General features: G+C 39.0%; 1 protein-coding gene across 3 annotated transcripts; it reads left to right on the top strand.

Annotated features, from left to right (window-relative positions):
- Positions 1–3,139: 3,139 nt before the first annotated feature.
- Positions 3,140–15,054, top strand: PCLAF (PCNA clamp associated factor). 3 transcript variants are annotated; one of them, XM_059418519.1, is made up of 5 exons: positions 3,140–3,297; positions 3,572–3,652; positions 6,750–6,912; positions 12,808–12,845; positions 14,050–15,054. In XM_059418519.1, exons 1-4 carry the CDS (start codon positions 3,252–3,254, stop codon positions 12,818–12,820), a joined length of 303 nt encoding a protein of 100 aa, XP_059274502.1. In that variant the 5' UTR covers positions 3,140–3,251; the 3' UTR covers positions 12,821–12,845; positions 14,050–15,054. The 3 variants fall into 3 exon arrangements, with proteins under 3 accessions (XP_059274502.1, XP_059274501.1, XP_059274500.1); XM_059418518.1 differs by lacking the exon at positions 12,808–12,845; XM_059418517.1 differs by lacking the exons at positions 12,808–12,845; positions 14,050–15,054 and adding an exon at positions 9,674–9,818.
- Positions 15,055–19,268: the final 4,214 nt, after the last annotated feature.

Below are 19,268 nucleotides of genomic sequence, written 5' to 3'. Positions count from 1 at the left end.
CGGGCTCTCTGCTCGGCGGGGAGCCTGCTTCCTCCTCTCTCTCTGCCTGCCTCTCTTCCTGCCTCTCTGCCTACTTGTGATCTCTCTCTGTCAAATAAATAAATAAATAAATCTTTAAAAAAAAAAAAATTTAAAAAAGGAGCACCTGGGTGCCTCAGTGGGCTAAGACTCCGCCTTCAGCTCAGGTCATGATCCCCATGGGGCTCTCTGCTTAGCAGGGAGTCTGCTTCCCCCGCCCCCTCTGCCTACTTGTCATCTCTCTGTCAAATAAACAAATAAAATATTTTTTAAAATAAAAAATAAATAAATAATAAGGGGCACCTGAGTTGCTCAGCCGTCAAGCATCTGCCTTCCGCTCAGGTCATGGTCCCAGAGTCTTGGGGTCAAGCCCCTCATGGGTTTCTCTGCTCAGCGGGAAGCCTGCTTCTCCCTCTCCCACTTCCCCTGCTTGTGTTCCCTCTCTGGCTGTGTGTGTGTGTGTGTGTGTGTGTCTCTCTGTCAAATAAATAAATAAATAAATAAAATCTTTTTAAAAGATATAAATAAAAATAAATGTTAACTTTTTGAAGACCGAGACTCTGACAAGATTGTTTTTGCAACAGGACTTAGCACATCATATAAATTATGATGAAATTATTAGGTCCTCAAGAATATTCTTGTAGTGCCTGGGTGGCTCAGTGTGTTTAAGCCTTTGCCTTTGGCTTAGGTCATGGTCTTAGGGTCCTGGGATCCCGCCCTGCTTTGGGCTCTCTGCTCAGCAGCGAGCTTGCTTCCCTCTCTCTGCCTGCCTCTCTGTCTGCTTGTGATCTCTGTCTGTCAAATAAAGAAAATCTTTTTTTAAAAAAAGAATATTCTTTAAAAAAATATTCTTTTTACATAAAGCGTATGTTAATGATTACAATCTCTAGTTTGTAATGTATGTAATGTAAAACAATGCCATTTACAGATTATCATTTATTAAAATGCATTTCCGCCTGAGCAAAGCAAGCACACCTATTGAACATGACTCAGAGATACTCTTTGGTATACATTTAGGCAGATACTTCATACATCTGTACTACAACTTTTCATAATGCCCTAGGCCTTTGAAATTTTCAAGTTCACACCACACAATTCCCTGTTTTATTTAAAGAGGAGCTTCCTTAAAGCATATATTTAAATTAAGAATTTGTGCTAGACATCACTGCTTGTTTCCTTTTTTTTTACCTTAACATACATTCTTTCCTATTATTAAAAAAGCAATATACAAACACAGCTGTAGTAATAGACTGCTCATGTGTGCTAAGGTATATTTGCAATTCTTTCTAGCCATTTACTTAGCATGTGAACTAAGAGAAAAGACCATCAGATTCTCTATGCTGTTCTAATCTCCACAGGAATCTGCAATATGAGTTTGAATTAAGTAATACAGGCCTTTGTTGAAGCCACTTTAACTGAAAAGGAATTAATGTGTATTGAAGAACGATTGTGTATTGAGAAGGGAATGATAACAAAGAAGAAAGGAATACCCTGGGGCTTGTTGATTTTTCTGATAGGTTTTCTACTGCAGACTCCAAGTTTTAGACAAAGCTACATGTAATTTTCAATACATTTCCTGCTATTATTATATCACTAATAGAATCATAATACAATTAATTTTAAAAATATATTTTTTCACCTGTTGGCTAGATTCATTAATCTTTTTGTTTTCAAGATCTTTAATTCTAAAACAAAAAGTAGTTGTTGATTCTGTTGACATATTGAGTAGCCTATTTTGTGAAAGTTCAAGCATAATTTATTGGAGAGAATCACCGCAGTGCTTACACTTTCAGGATTGTCTTTCAAGTGAGCATTTAACAAAACATATCCCAAGGCAAGCTCATCTGATCACGTTTTATGCATGGTTTTCAGAGAGTGAAAATCACTCCCCAGGGGTATTTTGAGTAATTAGAAGACAGACATAGGGATAGAAAATAGTTGTGAGCTACTATTCTAGCGTTATAATCACTATGTGTCTGGGATGTACCCTTGGCACATTTGGCTTTTTTTTTTTTTTTTTTTTTTAAGATTCTATTGTTAAGTAATCTCTGCACAGAAGGTGGGGCTCAAATCCACAACCCTAAGATCAAGAGTTGCATGCTCCTCTGACTGAGCCAGTCAGGCACCCTGACATCTGGCATATTTTTAAGGAGCTCTGAGACCATATAGATGTCAGGAAGACCTTTCATTAATTGTTCCTTTTTACGTGTGTATGTACATACAATCCACTCAGTTTTTACCTTGCTTTTTTTTTTTTTTTTTTTAAAGTTTTTATTTTTTTATCAGAGGGGGGGGGGGGGAGAGAGCGAACACAGGCAGACAGAATGGCAGGCAGAGGCAGAGGGAGAAGCAGGCTCCCTGCCGAGCAAGGAGCCCGATGTGGGACTCGATCCCAGGAGGCTGGGATCATGACCCGAGCCGAAGGCAGCTGCTTAACCAACTGAGCCACCCAGGCGTCCCTACCTTGCTTTTCTAACACTCCATAGAATTGGTTTGTTATGGACCTTGTAAAGACAGTTTGCGGCTTTATTTATTTTTTTTAAGGTTTTATTTATTTATTTGAGGGAGAATGAGTGAGAGAGAGCCTGAGAGAGGAGAAGGTCAGAGGGAGAAGCAGACTCCCCAAGGAGCTGGGAGCCAGATACGGGACTCGATCCTAGAAGTCCGGGATCATGACCTGAGCTGAAGGCAGTTGCTCAACCAACTGAGCCACCCAGGCGCCCCCAGTTTACGGCTTTAAAAAAAGAAGTTTTTTATTCTTTTTTGTAAAAAAAAAAAAAAAAAACCTGCTTCATTTCAAGTTTCTTTTCCTGGAGTTGATCGTTAGATTTATCCCTGTGATAACTTTTGGAGAAATGTTATAATTCGCTGTCTTACCTGGGTTTTCTTTTCTAAGCAGGACCATTTCCCTAACTCACAATCTTAGCGCTCACTCTTGGGGCACCCCAGGAAAAACTTTAACACCGCCCCTACGAATCACACAGGCTACTGCAAAGTTGATGGACGGGACGGTACTGAGTCAAGGCTCGCCACTGCCATAGCTGGACACTGTCGATTGGTTGTGGGGGGACGGCGCGGAACCAATGGGAGCGGCTCCCCGGGAGAGTCCGTGGAGCGCGCGGGAAAGAGACCAATATAAACTGTGGCGGGAGATTCGTTTTTCAGGTCCTTGTGCAGTTAAACACCCGCGGTTGGGAAATCAGTTGATTGCTCTCGTCTCCTCGAGTTAGATCATGGTGCGGACGAAAGCGGACAGTGCCCCAGGCACCTACAGAAAAGGTGAGGTAGTTGAGCACGGCAGTGGAGGGCAGGGGGCCAGCGCTCTCCACCGCCCTCTGAGCCAGGCTAGTCCAGCCATTCTGGAAGCTGCGGCCTGGCCCCTTACCAGGAGGAAAGAGCGGCGCGGACAGGAGAGGGTTGTCCTGCTGTTCTGGATCTCGGGGCTCTTCTCTCCAAGCGGCGGGGTCCGGGACTGTGGTGAAAACGCGGCTCTCTGACTCGTGTCGGAAACTTAACTGCCCTGTTTTCAATGCTCTCCTTTGCCTCTCCGCAGTGGTCGCCTCGCGAGCCCCCAGGAAAGTGCTTGGTTCCTCCACTTCTGCCACTAATTCCACATCGCCTTCGTCAAGGAAAGGTAAAAAGCGCCCCTGCAGCTCTTGGGGGAACTTTGTCAAAGGGGATCAGGCCTTGCACCACAGTTCTCCGGACCTGCAAGCCTCCTGACCCACCGTGGAATTTATTTTCCTGAGATCCTCACACTCAAATTTCTTCCCTGCCTTCTGATGTAATGAGGGGACCTAGGCCTCTCGTTCGGTTGGGGTAAAGGTGGGGGTCGCAAGGAAAAGAATCTCCAACCTCGGGGTTAGGGACAGACACGGTTTATCTTCAAACCTATTTTTCCTTTCTAGTTTAGCATTTTTATTTTTAATATTGGCTGATGGCTTTTTTCTGCAAGAGGCTATTTAAGCTCCCCTTCACTGGATTAAGAATTAGGACTACAGTTGACAGTGCTGACGGGGTTGTCTTAGTATAAAGTTTTTGTTTTTATTGCTGCATTTTTTGTTTTGTTGCTGTTGTTTATTTTTTGGCATGGTGTCTGTGTGTGTGTGTTATCCCAACTACTGTAGCTCCTGATATTGCTTTTGGAACATTAGAAGGGAAAACTTGGCCCATGAAAGAGCTTCACACTGCTCCTTCTGTGCAAGGAGAGATTGAGGAAATACCGTGCCATCCGGTGCCTCATTTCTCTCCTAGGAAGTTAGGAAGATTAATTCCACAAGGCCTAATTAAGAACATACAGGGGAGCACTGTGAAGAACTTCATGGGTTCTTAAGTTAACTTAAACTTCCCCCTGTTCTAAATATTTCATTAGAAAATATTAACTAATTCTCTTTAGATAAAAAGGAGCTGTAGGTCAAAATTTTGAAAGATGATGAATTTATTGAGAATATCCTATACTCTATACCACTAAATTATGATCAGGGCCACATCTCATTGTCTGGTGCACTGTTGAATCACCAAAGCCAACTGAATAGGCCCTCAATGAACATATGTTGGCCAAATGAACCTCTTAAGGCACTTTACAGATCTCTTTTTGTAAGTAAGCTCTACGCCCAAGAGGGGCTTGAACCAAGGACCCTAAGATCAAGAGTCTCATTCTCTACACCCTGAGTCAGCCAGGTGCCCTTGGAAAACTCTTTTGGGGTTTTGTTGTTGTTGCTGTTGTTGTTTTGGTTTTGTTTTGCTTTCAAGATTTTATTTTTAAGTAATCTATGCACCCAACATGGGGCTCAAAATCACAATCCTGAGATCAAAAGCATGCTTCATCAACTGAGCCAGGCAGGTGCCCACAGATCTCTTTTTAATCAACTGTATGAAGTTAGTAATAACTTCATTCTAAATGATGAGGACATTTAAGCTCAGGTTACATACTTTGCTAAAAAGTCACACAATTAAATCAGCAGAGCCGTGTTTGAATTTTTTTTTAAAAGATTTTTATTTATTTATTTGAGCAAGAGACAGAGCACCATCAGGAGGCGGGGCAAAGGGAGAGGGAGAGCAGACTCCCTGACAAACAAGGACCCTGATATCATGACCTGAGCCAAAGTCAGACCCTTAACCAACTGCAACCCAGGCACTCTGAGCTGGGTTTGAATTCTTCGCTGAGCTATATAGGTTGCTGCCATTTACTTTCCAAGTAGTCAAAGAGTTCCTGTCTGTGTCCTTTTGGAAAATTATGAACCAAAGTATCACTATTATTTATTTGTTTTTTGAATATTTATTTATTTTAGAGACATTGAGGTGGGAGGGTCAGAGGCAGAGAGAAATTTCAAAGTGGACTCCACTGCTGAGTGCAACCAGACCTGGCTCAAATCTCACAAATCTGAGACCACAACCTGAGCCAAAACTAAGAATCAGATCTTTAACCAGACTGCTCCACCCAGGGGCCGCAGATCACTATTTTTAAAAAGTTACTTGTACTTTTAAAAAAGATTTAAAAACTTAAGAAGTGGGCGCCTGGGTATCTCTGTTGGTTACGCCTCTGCCTTTGGCTCAGGTCATGATCCCAGGGTTCTGGGATGGAGCCCCGCATCAGGCTCCCTGCTCAGTGGAGGAGTCTGCTTCTCCCTCTGCCCCCTTTCTACCAGGGCTTGTTGTCTCTCTCTCTCAGAAATAAAATCTTGAAAAACTAAATAAAAAATAAAAACTTCAGAGAGTATATATATATATATATGGAAGCAACTTTATAACAGAGTTTGTGACAAATGTATTTAAAAGGAAAGATATATGTAGTGGCTCAGTAATTTGCTCATCTTCGTATACTAATCATTACTTCATAAAGAGGCAGAAATTTTTCCTTTATATTACTGTTTTAAAATGAAAAAAAAATCAGAAATTGGGGCACCTGGTTGGCTCAGTTGGTAAAACATGCAACTCTTGATCTCAGGGCCATAAGTTTAAGCCCCACGTTGGGTGTAGAACTTACTTAAAAAAAAATCAAGGGGTGCCTGGGTGGCTCAGTGGGTTAAAGCCTCTGCTTTTGGCTTGGGTCATGATCCCAGGGTCTTGGTATCAAGCCCCGCATCGGTCTTTCTGCTCAGTGGAGGAGTCTGCTTCCCTTCCCCTCTCTCTCTGCCTGCCTCTCTGCCTACTTGTGATCTCTGCCTGTCAAATAAATAAGTAAATAAATAATCTTTTTAAAAAAATCAAGAATTGGATTTACCTTATGAACTGTATGAACTGAAAAGGAGCCAAGGGCTTTGAAAAGTGTAACCTATTTTTGTGGAAACTTTCACATTGCTGTATATTTGTTTTGCCTTTCACAGGTGTTTTAATTAATAACCTTGTTAAGTAAAATTTTGGCCGTTTATACTACATCTCATATTAGGAAAAAATGTCAAAGTTTAGTATGACAATACATAAGACTATTTGAATAGCTCTGCTTGTGAATAAATTACGAAAAATATTTTCCAGTTGTAAAAATTCTGTTAATTTTATTTTCCTAGGACAAAGGATAATTTTAACAAAATATTATTATATATTGTATTAATATTAATTATATTAATAATAATATATAATACTGACTGAATACAGCTTTATCATCTCACATTTTCTAATTATTTTAAGACACTTAATACCCTGTAGATTTAATGTTAAAGAATTGCTTCCTTTTAAGAAATGACAGTTGTATCCTTAGTTCTTATTTAGTTCCACCTGTTTATATTTTATAGTTGAAAATAAGTATGCAGGAGGGAATCCAGTTTGTGTGCGCCCAACTCCCAAGTGGCAAAAAGGAATTGGAGAATTCTTCAGCCTGTCTCCTAAAGATTCTGAAAAAGAGAATCGGATTCCTGAAGAGGCAGGAAGCAGTGGCTTAGGAAAAGCAAAAAGAAAGTAAGTTTTTATATTCTGGAGTATAAAGAAAATATTTATATTCTTGAAAATAAAACACAAGGGGATATTGAGTAACTTTAAAGTTTCTCCTTGAACAGATAAGAAAACACAAACCAGGGTTTTTTTTAAACTTGTACTACTCTTGGGGCACCTGGGTGGCTCAGTGGGTTAAGCCTTTGCCTTCAGCTCAGGTCATGATCTCAGGGTCCTGGGATCAAGTCCCACATTGGGCTCTCTCCTCAGCGGGAGCCTGCTTCCTCCTCTCTCTCTGCCTTCCTCTCTGTCTACTCATGATCTCTCTCGTCAAATCAATAAATTAAATATTTAAAAAAAAATACTTGTACTACTATTTTTATAAGTTACTCCCAAATTTCAAACATCAGTGGAAAGTATTATTTTTACTCATTTCAGTCACTTAAGTATTATTTTTACTCATTTCAGTCACTCAAAGAGGATCAGTTCCCAATCAGATGCTATGTACTAAGGGCTATGTTATTAACCACGAACTTCCTGTCTTTATTCTCTCATTTTTACTGTCTATTTTCTATACTTTTTTTTTCTTTCAAAAAAGCAATTCTTTTAAAAATATTTTATTTATTTATTTAACAGAGATCACAACTAGGGAGAGAGGCAGGTAGAGAGAGAGGAAGGGAAGCAGGCTCTCCGCTGAGCAGAGAGCCCAATGTGGGGCTCAATCCCAGGACCCTGGGATCATTACCTGAGCCGAAGGCAGAGGCTTTAACTCACTGAGCCACCCAGATGCCCCTCAAAAAAGCAATTTCTATGTTGGTTTATCCAGCATCAATTCTACTAAATCAACTCCTCAAAAAATACTAGTTCAACCTCCATAAGTAATAAATAACCAATGTAGAAAAGTTAGAAAATGGGGTGGCTCAGTGAGTTAAGCTTCAGCCTTCCACTCAGTTCATGATCCTGAGGTCCTGAGAATAAGTCCTGTGTCAGGCTCCCTCCTCAGTGGGGAGCCTGCTTCTCCTTCTCCCTATGTTGTTCCTCCTGCTTGTGCTCCCTCACTCGTTCTGTCAAATAAATAAAATCTTTTTTTTTTAAGATTTTATTTATTTATTTGACAGAGATAGTGAGAAAGGGAACACAAACAGGGGGAGTGGGAGAAGGAGAAGCAGCCTTCCCTGCTGAGCAGGGATCCCGACACAGGGCTCGATCCCTGGACCCGGGATCATGACCTGGGCCAAAGGCAGCCGCTTAACGGCTGAGCCACCAAGGCACCTCAATAAATAAAATCTTAAAAAAAAAAAAGAAGATAATTAAATCTTGCTTTTTAAAAACTTTTTTTTTAATGTGCCTTTTTTTTTTTAAGATTATCTTTATTTATTTGACAGACAGAGATCACAAATAGGCAGAGAGGCAGGCAGAGAGAGAGGGGGAAGCAGGCTCCCCAATGAGCCGAGAGCCCGACGCGGGACTCGATCCCAGAACTCTGGGATCATAACCTGAGCCGAAGGCAGAGGCTTTAACCCACTGAGCCACCCAGGCACCCCCGCTTTTTAAAAACTTTTAATGTCAGAAATACGCTGATGATAAATATTAAGAAAAATTCTGCATATAGAACTATATATAGTTTTTATAATGTAAAAACATGTATATAAACAGACCAAATATCAATAGTGATTATCTCTGGGTAAAAACCTCTCTTCATATTCATTTTGTGCTCCCAACTTTCAACAACAAACATACTTCTAAGAATCAGGAAAAAAATAATGCCACTTGGGAAAAAAAGGGAAAGAAAATAGACGTATAAGTAATAGGATCCAGGCTCTCTATAAACAATTTTGAAGAATTGTGTTTCAAAAACAAATTATATGACTGGAGGTATGGGGGAATGGTGAGCATGGGTGGACAGATGGTGCCATGTCACTGTCATTATGATGCCCCCTGGTTGAAGACCCTGCTAGCTACTTCTCTTGCATGAGCCAGGAGCCTATGATCCAACAGCACACCAAACAGCAAGTCTGACCCACGCCACAGTGACCAACATAGGCAAGGGGAAGGTGGCCAGGCTCAGTCTGTGACTGCTACTTCTGGCACTGCTCTCATCCACACAGATTTATTCACACAGTCCTTTACCAGCACACTGGGTCCTCTGTTTGAACCCACAGTGTCTACTGTGCCCTGTAGTCAGTGGCCATTCTCCTTGTGGTCTTACTTGCCCTTCTGTATTTCTACTGTTAAACAGATCCAGGCCAAAATAACATCTGTTCACTAATGCATATTCTAAAGTTCAATCCATATGGTAACTAGAAGTCCAATGTGAGAAAGAAAACACAGTCTTCATCAGATCTAATAATTCCATTCTTTATTTTACTAACACAGAAACTGTGAGAGTCCCCAGTTGGACTGACTTAGAGAGCATCTGAAGGATTTGACTAGGTAACAAATGCCAATATTAAATCTGCAGGAGTTTCACATACAAGACTGAAGAGAGACATTGAAAATTAATGATATGATTAAATGTAGTTTAATAAATATGGACACTTAAAACTCTACCTTGATAATAAGAATAACTGCACCTTGATCTAGAGAAAAGGGATAAGCTGTGGAATGGAAATTGGGTTTTTACTTTGATTCATTAAATTTAGAAGGCCATAAAATGATTAGGTAATACAAAAAGTTTCCAGGATTCTATTTATATGTACATTGGAAGGAGCCACCAGGTGTTACTGTAAATCCTCTGTTTATTTCAGCAATACTATTTTTTTTTTAAAGATTTTATTTATTTTGACAGACAGAAATCACAGAGAGGCAGAGAGAGAGGAAAGGAAGCAGGCTCCCTGCTGAGCAGAGAGCCCGACGCGGGGCTCTATCCCTGGACCCCGGGATCATGACCTGAGCCGAAGGCAGAGGCTTTAACCCACTGAGCCACCCAGGCGTCCCAGCAGTACTATTTTAATGCTGATATACTCCACATAAAATTTTACATTGTTAAGTTTTCATTGTTCTCTTGGGAACTCTTTCCTCTGGAGCTTTGGGGTTGACATTGCACGTGACTTTATGTAGTAACTGACATGTTCCAGGGTGGTGATGTTTTATTGGCATCTACTAAAAATCTAAGCATGAGTAATTTTTTTTTAAAGATTTTATTTATTTATTTGACATACAGAGATCACAAGTAGGCAGAGAGGCTGGCAAAGAGAGGGGAGAGGGAGAAGCAGGCTCCCTGCTGAGCAGAGAGCCCGATGCGGGGCTTGATCCCAGGACCCTGGGATCGTGACCTGAGCTGAAGGCAGAGACTTTAACACACTGAGCCACCCAGGCGCCTCAGCATGAGTAATTTTTGCATATACACTTAAAAGTCAAATGACAGGTATTTCCTATCACACATTCCCATCCAGTAAGAATGGCAGATTCACTTAGTTAACTTGGATCACTTAACTTCATTCCAGAGATAAGAAGTTCTTTGACTTCAACCATCTTAAAATACTGCATTTATTTCTGCCATTTGTTAAATAATTTTTTTTTAAGATTTTATTTATTTATTTGACAGACCGAGATCACAAGTAAGCAAAGAGGCAGGCAGAGAGAGAGAGGTGGAAGCAGGCTCCCTGCAGAGCAGAGAGCCTGATGGGGGGCTCGATCCCAGGACCCTGGGATCACGACCTGAGCCAAAGGCATAGGATTTAACCCACTGAGCCACCCAGGCGCCCCATGTTAAATAATTTTTACAACTTAAAAATTGCTCTGTTTTGAAGGCGTATTTGACAAATACTGAAATTAAGATGCAAAAATATGAAGGAGGCAAAAATAATGTATATTACGTATTTGCGGAAGTGAAGACAGGAGACTTGCCTGTATATATATATATTTGTAATTTTATATAGACATTTGTATATATATATATATATATATATATATATATATATGAAAGATTTTATTTATTTGAGAGAGAGAGAGCATGAGCGTGGGGAGGAGCAGAGAGAGAGGGACAAACTGACTCTGTGCTGAGTGCAGAGCCCAACGTGGGGTTTGATCCCAAGACCTTGAGATCATGACCTGAGCTGAAATCAAAAGTTGGATGCTTACCTGACTGAACACCCAGGTTCCTGGAGACTTGCCTATATTAAATTCACAACTCTTTTGTGCTCTCTCTGTGAATACATTAAAAAAAAAAAAAACCTTTATGAGTCAGAATAGCTACATTTGGAACACTTTCTATATCAGTATTTTTAGATAGTTAGAACCTTGTCCTAAATCTAGGTGTACTTGATTCTGGAAAGTAAAACTTTTACAACTGCCTTGATGTACAGAAAACTATGTCTAGAAATAGACACTTTATGAAATTTTTGGTTCACATGTTCACACACTGATGCTTACATGTTACAGTATCCAATATGGCCACAGTAGACTTAATAATTCTTTTTTTTTTTTAAAGATTTTTTATTTATTTATTTGACAGAGAGAGATCACAAGTAGGCAGAGAGGCAGGCAGAGAGAGAGAGGAGGAAGCAGGCTCCCTGCTGAGCAGAGAGCCCAATGCGGGACTCGATCCCAGGACCCCGAGATCATGACCTGAGCCGAAGGCAGCGGCTTAACCCACTGAGTCACCCAGGCGCCCTAGACTTAATAATTCTTAAACCACTATTTGCCATCTTTAGAAACCAATAGGGGAGCAATCAGACCCAACAGATCTCAAGCTATGAGGGATCTCTGGGAATGAACATTCCCTTTGTTTCATATCTGAACACTGTACATCTGTTTGGGGTTGTACAGTGTGTTTGGAATTGATTCCCATTGAACACAAACTAAATAAAAATAAATGGCTGAAAGAGCAATTAAAACAAAGTATTTGGATATAGAAAAGGATTCTTATGTATATAAAATTTTAAGAATTCAATACTGTTCTAAGATCATTTAATAAATGTTTGTTGAGTGCCTACTGTCCATGTTACAAGATATTTAAGTTTTTTGTTTGTTTGTTTGTTTTTAGAAATCTTTCCACCCAATGTGGGGTTTGAACTCACAATCCCAAGATGAAGTCACATGCTCTTCTGATGAGCTAGCTAGGCATCCCTGTTATGAGATATCTAAAAGAAATGTCAAACTCTAGAGCAGTAACTAAATTTTAGACTTTGTTGCTATGTCACTATTACGATTTCTGCTTCCAATAAAAATCAACAATGAATGGGATACATTTTTAGATAGAGCCTTTTAATAGATTTGCTTTCATGATTCTGTAAGTCTCTTCTAGTTCCAGGTCACTGGCATCATTCTTCCTTGTTCTTTCTCATTCTGATATGATAGGCTAATAGTCAGTATTAGCTCTAGAATATACTACAGCCCTCTTGAATTATTTGTGACTTCCACTAAGGAAACAAAATATTTGGCAATATTGCCAAATATGGCTATACCATTGACCATTATTGATCATCGTAACAATAAAATATATATTACAGGCTTTCAATTATATGGAGAAAGATTACATGTATATATTCATAAAGGACTTTGATCCACAGTATACTAAAATTTGTGACATAAAACTAGGTAATAACGGTTTATACTATTCCTTTAGACCCCTTTTTTAGATTTGTCTTTGTTTAGGAGAGTTGTAATTACCTCTTTATTGATAGTAAATCAATAGCCTTATTTTTGATAGAGTTAATTAACAGATTATCAGAAGGACTTCTGCTATAAACTCTCTAATTTATAACCTGAAACACGGCTACTCCTAAAGCTTTATTTTTCTCACAAAGGCAGGGTAAACTCCCTTTAGTTGCATGGGGGTGGGGAGTGGAGTCAGAATCAAGAAAGACAATCTGTGTAAAACCTTGATTAGAGCTATGATACATAAATTACAGCAGGTCCTTGCAAAAAGGAAGCTTGGCTCATGATAGTGTTCATTTGTTAATTTGATTTAACTTCCAGGAAAATACAATGAAGTCCTCTTGGTAATCTAATAGTAGGTAAGTCAATGAATTTTAAAAATATTTTTAAATTTTTTGAATTTTAAAAATATTTTAAAATTTTTTAAATTTTAAAAATATTTTAACCAACTGAGCCACCCAGGTGCCCCTAAAAATATTTTTAAAAATTAAATATTTTAAAATTTTAAAAAATATTTTATTATTTATTTATTTAAACAGTTTTTTAAAAAGATTTTATTTATTTATTAGAGAGAGCAAGCACACATGATAGTGAGAGAGAGAGAGCAAGAGCAGGGGGAGAAAGAAGCAGACTCTATGTTGAGCAGAGAGCTCAACATGGGGTTTCATCCCAGGACCCTGGGATCATGACCTGAGCAGATGCTTCACTGACTGAGCCACCCAGGTGCCCTGAAAACTGCTTATTTTAGAACACAACTGCTTATTTTAGAATACATTTCACAGATCTTCAGCAGCTCTAAAAAATATTCTGATTTATGGTTAAGTTTTTCATAGACTTTTCTCTATAAAAAGTGTAATGAATACAAAATGGCTCTGGGCTAATGTAAATTATTTTTCAAAAGCTACAACTACCTTTTACCAATTTAACCAATTTTGATATTTTTTTCCAATTAGGTAATATGTTTATATGGTTCAAAAAGACATACAGTCAAATATGGCAACTTGCTTTGTTTTCTCTGTTCACATGGATTGGTTGATTGTTTTGTTTTTTATTATCACAAAGTTATTTTTTTTCCCCTTAAGATTTTATTTATTTATTTGTAAGGAGAGGCGTGGGGAAAGCAGGAGTTGGGGAGTGGCAGGCTGAGGGAAAAGCAGGCTGAGAGAGCAGACTTCCTGCTGAGCAAGGAGCCGGATGTGGGACTTGATCCTATTCCTATTATCATGATGTTCTTGCTGAAGGATTATACTCTTTATCAATTCACTTAATTGAAAGAAGATGATATAGAAATAGAGATTCCCTTTTTAATAAGAATGGCAACATATCCTACAGGAGAAACACTGATACGACAAATTAACAGGCAAAATAGTTAAAAGATTTTGTTGTTCTAGTACTTGGGATTTGTAGGTGTTTGTCAACTAATGGAGTTTAATTTTCTCTCATTTCTATTCACTTGACCAGACACATTGCACTATTAATGGTCATGATTTATTATATAGGTTGATAACATTTTTTTTTAGCCAATACTCCAATGACTATTGAAGTTCTCTATTCTTTCCACAGAGCATGTCCTTTGCCACCTGATCACTCAGATGACGAAAAAGAATAGAACTTTCTTAATTCATCCTTGACTAATGTCTCCTGTTTATTATTCTAGGATGTAAATGCATAAATGTATTTGTTCCAATTAGCTTTGTTGAATAGGCATTTAATTTAAAAAATGAGGCTTATATACAGTTACTCCAAAGCAAGTGATTATGATATTGGAGAATTTGTAAGATTAATTACGATTACTTAGCTTAGTATTCAGTAAACTGCAATATTTCATTTCTTTTACCTGTTGTTATTAAGCTTCTTGTTCTTGCTAAAAATTAATCATTGTGTTCTAATTACGAATCTGTGTTTGAGATTGTAATCTTTGTACTGCTGCCATTTTTATTGGCATTTGATAATTGGAATGGTGCCATATTTTTGTTTCTTTTATATGCCTTAACAAGCAGAGTTAGGTTTTTGCACATTAAAAAAATTCAGTATTAATTAAACTGAACCTATACCCTTTTCAAGAAAGAGGGCCAAAGATGCAATGTTGAAAAAATTTGGACAGCTATGTATCTTCTCCGTCAGGGCAATTTGGCCTGAGGGTTTAAACAGTTGATAAAGCTTCTAACAACAACAAAACAGCTAAAATACGAGCATAGAATTACACAGGAATATTTCATAGACTACACTAAAAGAGAGAAATTTTCCAAGAATATGCATTTGATTCAATATCATAAAATATTACCCTTTGGGCCTGTAATTTTAAAGTTGGAAATCAGTAAAACATGAAAGGCAACATACCATAAATCCAGATTATCTGTCTAGAGTCCTTAGAGCTACCATTATACATTTTAAGATAACCAGGGGTATAATTGAAGGGGAGGATATAATATAACTTAGTAACTGATATTCTTACTTTCTCATCACATTTTTTGCTCCCTGACCTCCTGTTGTCAAAATTAACCATGTTTTAACAAGTATGTTTTGCTGAACTTTGTTTTTAATAAATGAATACTTATTTTCACAATAGACTGTCTATTTGTGTGCTTCCTGAGATTATGTCCTACTATTTTTATTTTTTTCTTACAAATCAGTGAAAAAAAATACCAATCAGTGCATTAATCTGATTTTATCAGTTTTTAAAAATATATATTTATTTATTTATTTGACAGACAGAGATCACAAGTAGGCAGAGAGGCAGGCAGAGAGAGAGGAAGGGAAACAGGCTCTTTGCCAAGCAGAGAGGCCAATGTGGGGCTTGATCCCAGGACCCTGGGATCATGACCTGAGCCGAAGGCAGAGGCTTTAACCCACTAAGCCAACCAGGTGCCCCTGATTTTATCATTTTTTAAACTAAGTTCTGATGATTGTAGATTATATTTTTTGCTTTGTCTTTTAGAGAAGGATTTTTTTTTTTTTTAAGATTCAATCTTTTCATTTGACAGAGAGAGACAGCCAGCAAGGGAGGGAAAAAAAGCAAGGGGAGTTGGAGAGAGAGAAGCAGGCCCCCTGCAGATGCAGAATGAGCCCCAACACAGGGCTCATTCCCAGAACCCTGGGGTCATGATCTGAGCGGAAGGCAGAACTACTACTGAGCCACCCAGGTGCCCCTTGGGTATTAAACAGAATGTTACTGAATTGAGAGCCGAGTTTTTATCCTAAGTACTTCCTTAATAATTAGGCTTTGTATTAAGGATTAGCTCAACGAACGAACGAACTCTATTAAAGTGTTGTTGTTGTTTTTTTTTAAAGACTTTATTTATTTGACAGAGACAGCGAGAGAGGGAATACAAGCAGGAATACAGTACTCCCCCTGGAAGCAGGCTCCCAGCTGAGCAGGGAGCCCAATGCAGGGCTCAATCCCAGGATGCTGGGATCACAACCCCAGCTGAAGGCATTCACTTAACCAACTGAGCCACCCAGGAATCCTTAAAGTAAAGTTTTGGTGGATCTGAAACCTGATTTGCTATTTTTCATAGATGGAAAGAGAAACTTTATGGTGACGTGTCCAGTGAAGTCTGAGTCTGATATGTAATTGTTTCTAAAAATGTTGACTTTAAGAACCTACAGTCTTTCCAAATATACAACATATGATGACTCCGTTTCTCCTGAACACTGGATCAAAAGTAAAATTTATATATTAAGATAATTAAACTTGTTTCTAATTTTGTACCCTTCACAAAATTAATCTGGTTTTCCTCTTTGAATGGATTATTCAAATTAATACTAATATTAAATTTAAAAATAACAAGATTAACAATATTAAATATTTTTAAATTTTAAACAAAATAAAAACAATATTAAAATAAATATTAAATTCCTGGCCAATGAATAAAACTTTTCTGGAATTTTTGAACATTATGGGGATCATATGTATTTTATGTTTACCTAGCTTCACAAAGGAACAAATATACTATATTTTTATTTTATTTTTAAAAATATTTGTTTATTTGAGAGAGAGCAAGAGAGAGAACAAGCGTGGGAGGGGAAGGAGAAACAGACTCCACTGAGCAGGGATCCCCATGTGGGCCTCAATCCGAGGACTCGAGGATCATGACCTGAGCTGAAGGCAGAAGCTTAACTCACTGAGCCACCCAGGCACCCTGGAAGAGCAATACTATCATGGAAGTTGTACAGTGTGCCTGCTCAAGGAATGCTTATCATTTATTTTTAAAGCAGAAAATGAAACCTAAATTAACTGCACCTTTCCATATGTATATATATGCTGCTTACAGTTTTCACTGTACTTAAAACGTTTCGTTGGTAATTCGCTTTTGGAAAAACTGGAGGTTCAGCTGGACCTTGATCCAACCAACATTGTTATAATGGTTCTTTTTACCTTTGAGGATGGCATATGAGGGTGGGAAAGATTTTCACTGAATCAAAACCTCACTGAACAAGAAGTCTTCTTGCCCAACTCAAGCCAATTACAGCTGTTCATTAGGTGAACTATTTTATTAATTGGCAACTCTAACTGAAAAATGTTTGGAATTAAAATTTTGAATTTCTCTAACTGCCCTCCTCCTATTCTTGGTTTTGTCTTTGAAATAACTCAACAAGTTATTCCTTCCACATTACAACCTTCATGTATTTCAAGATAGCTGTGACATCCTAAGGCTTCTCGTCCTAGGGCTAAACATTCTATAGTTTATTTCACATGTATCCTAAGTGAGTTTCTCTAAGTCCGTTGTGTTAGGAACTGTGGGTTTTGTGTTGTATATTGCTTAGGCATTTAAGTGGCAAATTTGGCTACATGTCTTCCCCAGCTGATCCCAAGTAGTCACTAACTGATAGGCTCAAGTTTTGTTATCTTTTTTTTAATAGATTTTATTTATTTATACGACACAGAGAGAGATCATAAGTAGGCAGAGAGAGGGGGGGAAGCAGGCTCCCTGCTGAACAGAGAGCCCAATGTGGGGTTCGATCCCAGGACCCTGAGACCATGACCTGGGCCAAAGGTAGAGGCTTAACCCACTGAGCCACGCAGGTGCCCCAGTTTTGTTATCTTTTATATTTGGAGATGCCAGTGGAACTCTAAGTATATCTGAATATTAATTACTTCAGGAATATTTAAATATTATTGAGAAATAGTATTGGGTTTTATTGTTTTTAAAAGTTATTTACTTATTTTTATTTATTATATTTTTAAATTTTATTTATTTATTTGACGGAGAGAGATCACAAGTAGGCAGAAAGGCAGGCAGAGACAGAGGAGGAAGCAGGCTCCCTGCTGAGCAGAGAGCCCAATGCAGGGCTTGATCCCAGAACCCTGGGATCAATGACCTGAGCCGAAGGCAGAGGCTTAACCCACTGAGCCACCCAGTTGCCCTATTTACTTAATTTTTTTAAAAAAGATTTTATTTATGTATTTGGTAGACAGAGTTCACAAATAAGCAGAGATGGGGGGGCGCCTGGGTGGCTCAGTGGGTTAAGCCGCTGCCTTCGGCTCAGGTCATGATCTCAGGGTCCTGGGATCGAGTCCCGCATCGGGCTCTCTGCTCAGCAGGGAGCCTGCTTCCTCCTCTCTCTCTGCCTGCCTCTCTGCCTACTTGTGTTCTGTCAAATAAATAAAAAAAAAAAAAAATAAGCAGAGATGGGCAGAGAGAGAGAGCAGAGGAAGCAGGCTCCCTACCATGCAAAGAACCCGATGCAGGGCTTGATCCCAGGACCCTGAGATCATGACCCGAGTCGAAGGCAGGGGCTTTACCCGCTAAGCCACCCAAGCACCCTATTTACCTGTTTTTAAAGTGATCTCTACATTAATATGGGGCTCTAAATCATGACCCCAAGATCAAGAGTCACATGTTCTGACTGAGCCAGCCAGGTGCCCTAGGTTTTTAAAAAATAAACATTAGATACCCTGATTTTCTTAAATGATTAAAAGAGATGATTAAAAAAAGTGAAAAAAAAATTTGAAGAGATTGGCAAAAAGGCTGGAGGTCCAGAATTCATTTACAGGATGAAGTGTGCTTACTGTACTGACCTTGAAGGCCATTTGAGATCTAGCCAGGTTCTAAAAGCACTGTCTTAATTATGGTTCATAATAAGAATATGGATTCCTCTAGTACTGCTCACAAAATCCTAAAAATGTAGTTAAACCCACATAGCTAGTTTCAGATGTGGATTTTGCTGTACAACTTTAGAGATCTCCAAGCAATGAGTATACAGAAAATGATAGAGTAATAGGGCACCCAGGTGGCTCAATCAGTTAGGCATCTGTGGGTTTCAGCTTGGTCATGATCTCATGGGTTGTGGGATTCAGCCCCATGTCAGACACCCTACTGCTTAAAGATTTTTTTTTCCTCTCTCACTGCTCCTCCCCCCAACTCACATGTGCTCTCTCTCTCTCTCATAAATAAATCCTTTTTTTTTTTTTTTAAAGATTTTTATTTATTTATTGGAGAGAAAGCAAGCACAAGCAGGAAGAGGGCCAGAGGAAGAGGGAGAAACAGACTCACTGGTGAGCAGGGTGCCTGATACTGAGCTTGATCCCAGGACCCTGGAACCATGACCTGAGCATAAGGCAGACACTTAATCAACCAAGCCACCTAGGTGCCCCTCATAAATTAATAAATCTTTCTTTTAAAAAAGAAAATGATAAGGCACCTGGGTGGCTCAGTGGGTTAAGCCGCTACCTTCGGCTCAGGTCATGATCTCAGGGTCCTGGGATCGAGTCCCGCATTGGGCTCTCTGCTCAGCAGGGAGCCTGCTTCCCTTCCTCTCTCTCTGCCTGCCTGTGATCT

Source organism: Mustela nigripes, chromosome 13 (genome assembly GCF_022355385.1).
Source record: "Mustela nigripes isolate SB6536 chromosome 13, MUSNIG.SB6536, whole genome shotgun sequence".
NCBI classification, from domain to species: domain Eukaryota; kingdom Metazoa; phylum Chordata; class Mammalia; order Carnivora; family Mustelidae; genus Mustela; species Mustela nigripes.
Note: the sequence above shows the minus strand (reverse complement) of the source record. Positions and strands in the feature narration are given on the sequence as shown.

Coding starts and splice junctions, on each gene's coding strand:
- PCLAF (XM_059418517.1), top strand. CDS start 3,252: ATGGTGCGGACGAAAGCGGACAGTGCCCCAGGCACCTACAGAAAAG. Junction 3,298..3,571: donor CCCAGGCACCTACAGAAAAG/GTGAGGTAGTTG, acceptor GCCTCTCCGCAG/TGGTCGCCTCGCGAGCCCCC. Junction 6,913..9,673: donor TTAGGAAAAGCAAAAAGAAA/GTAAGTTTTTAT, acceptor TTATTTTGACAG/ACAGAAATCACAGAGAGGCA.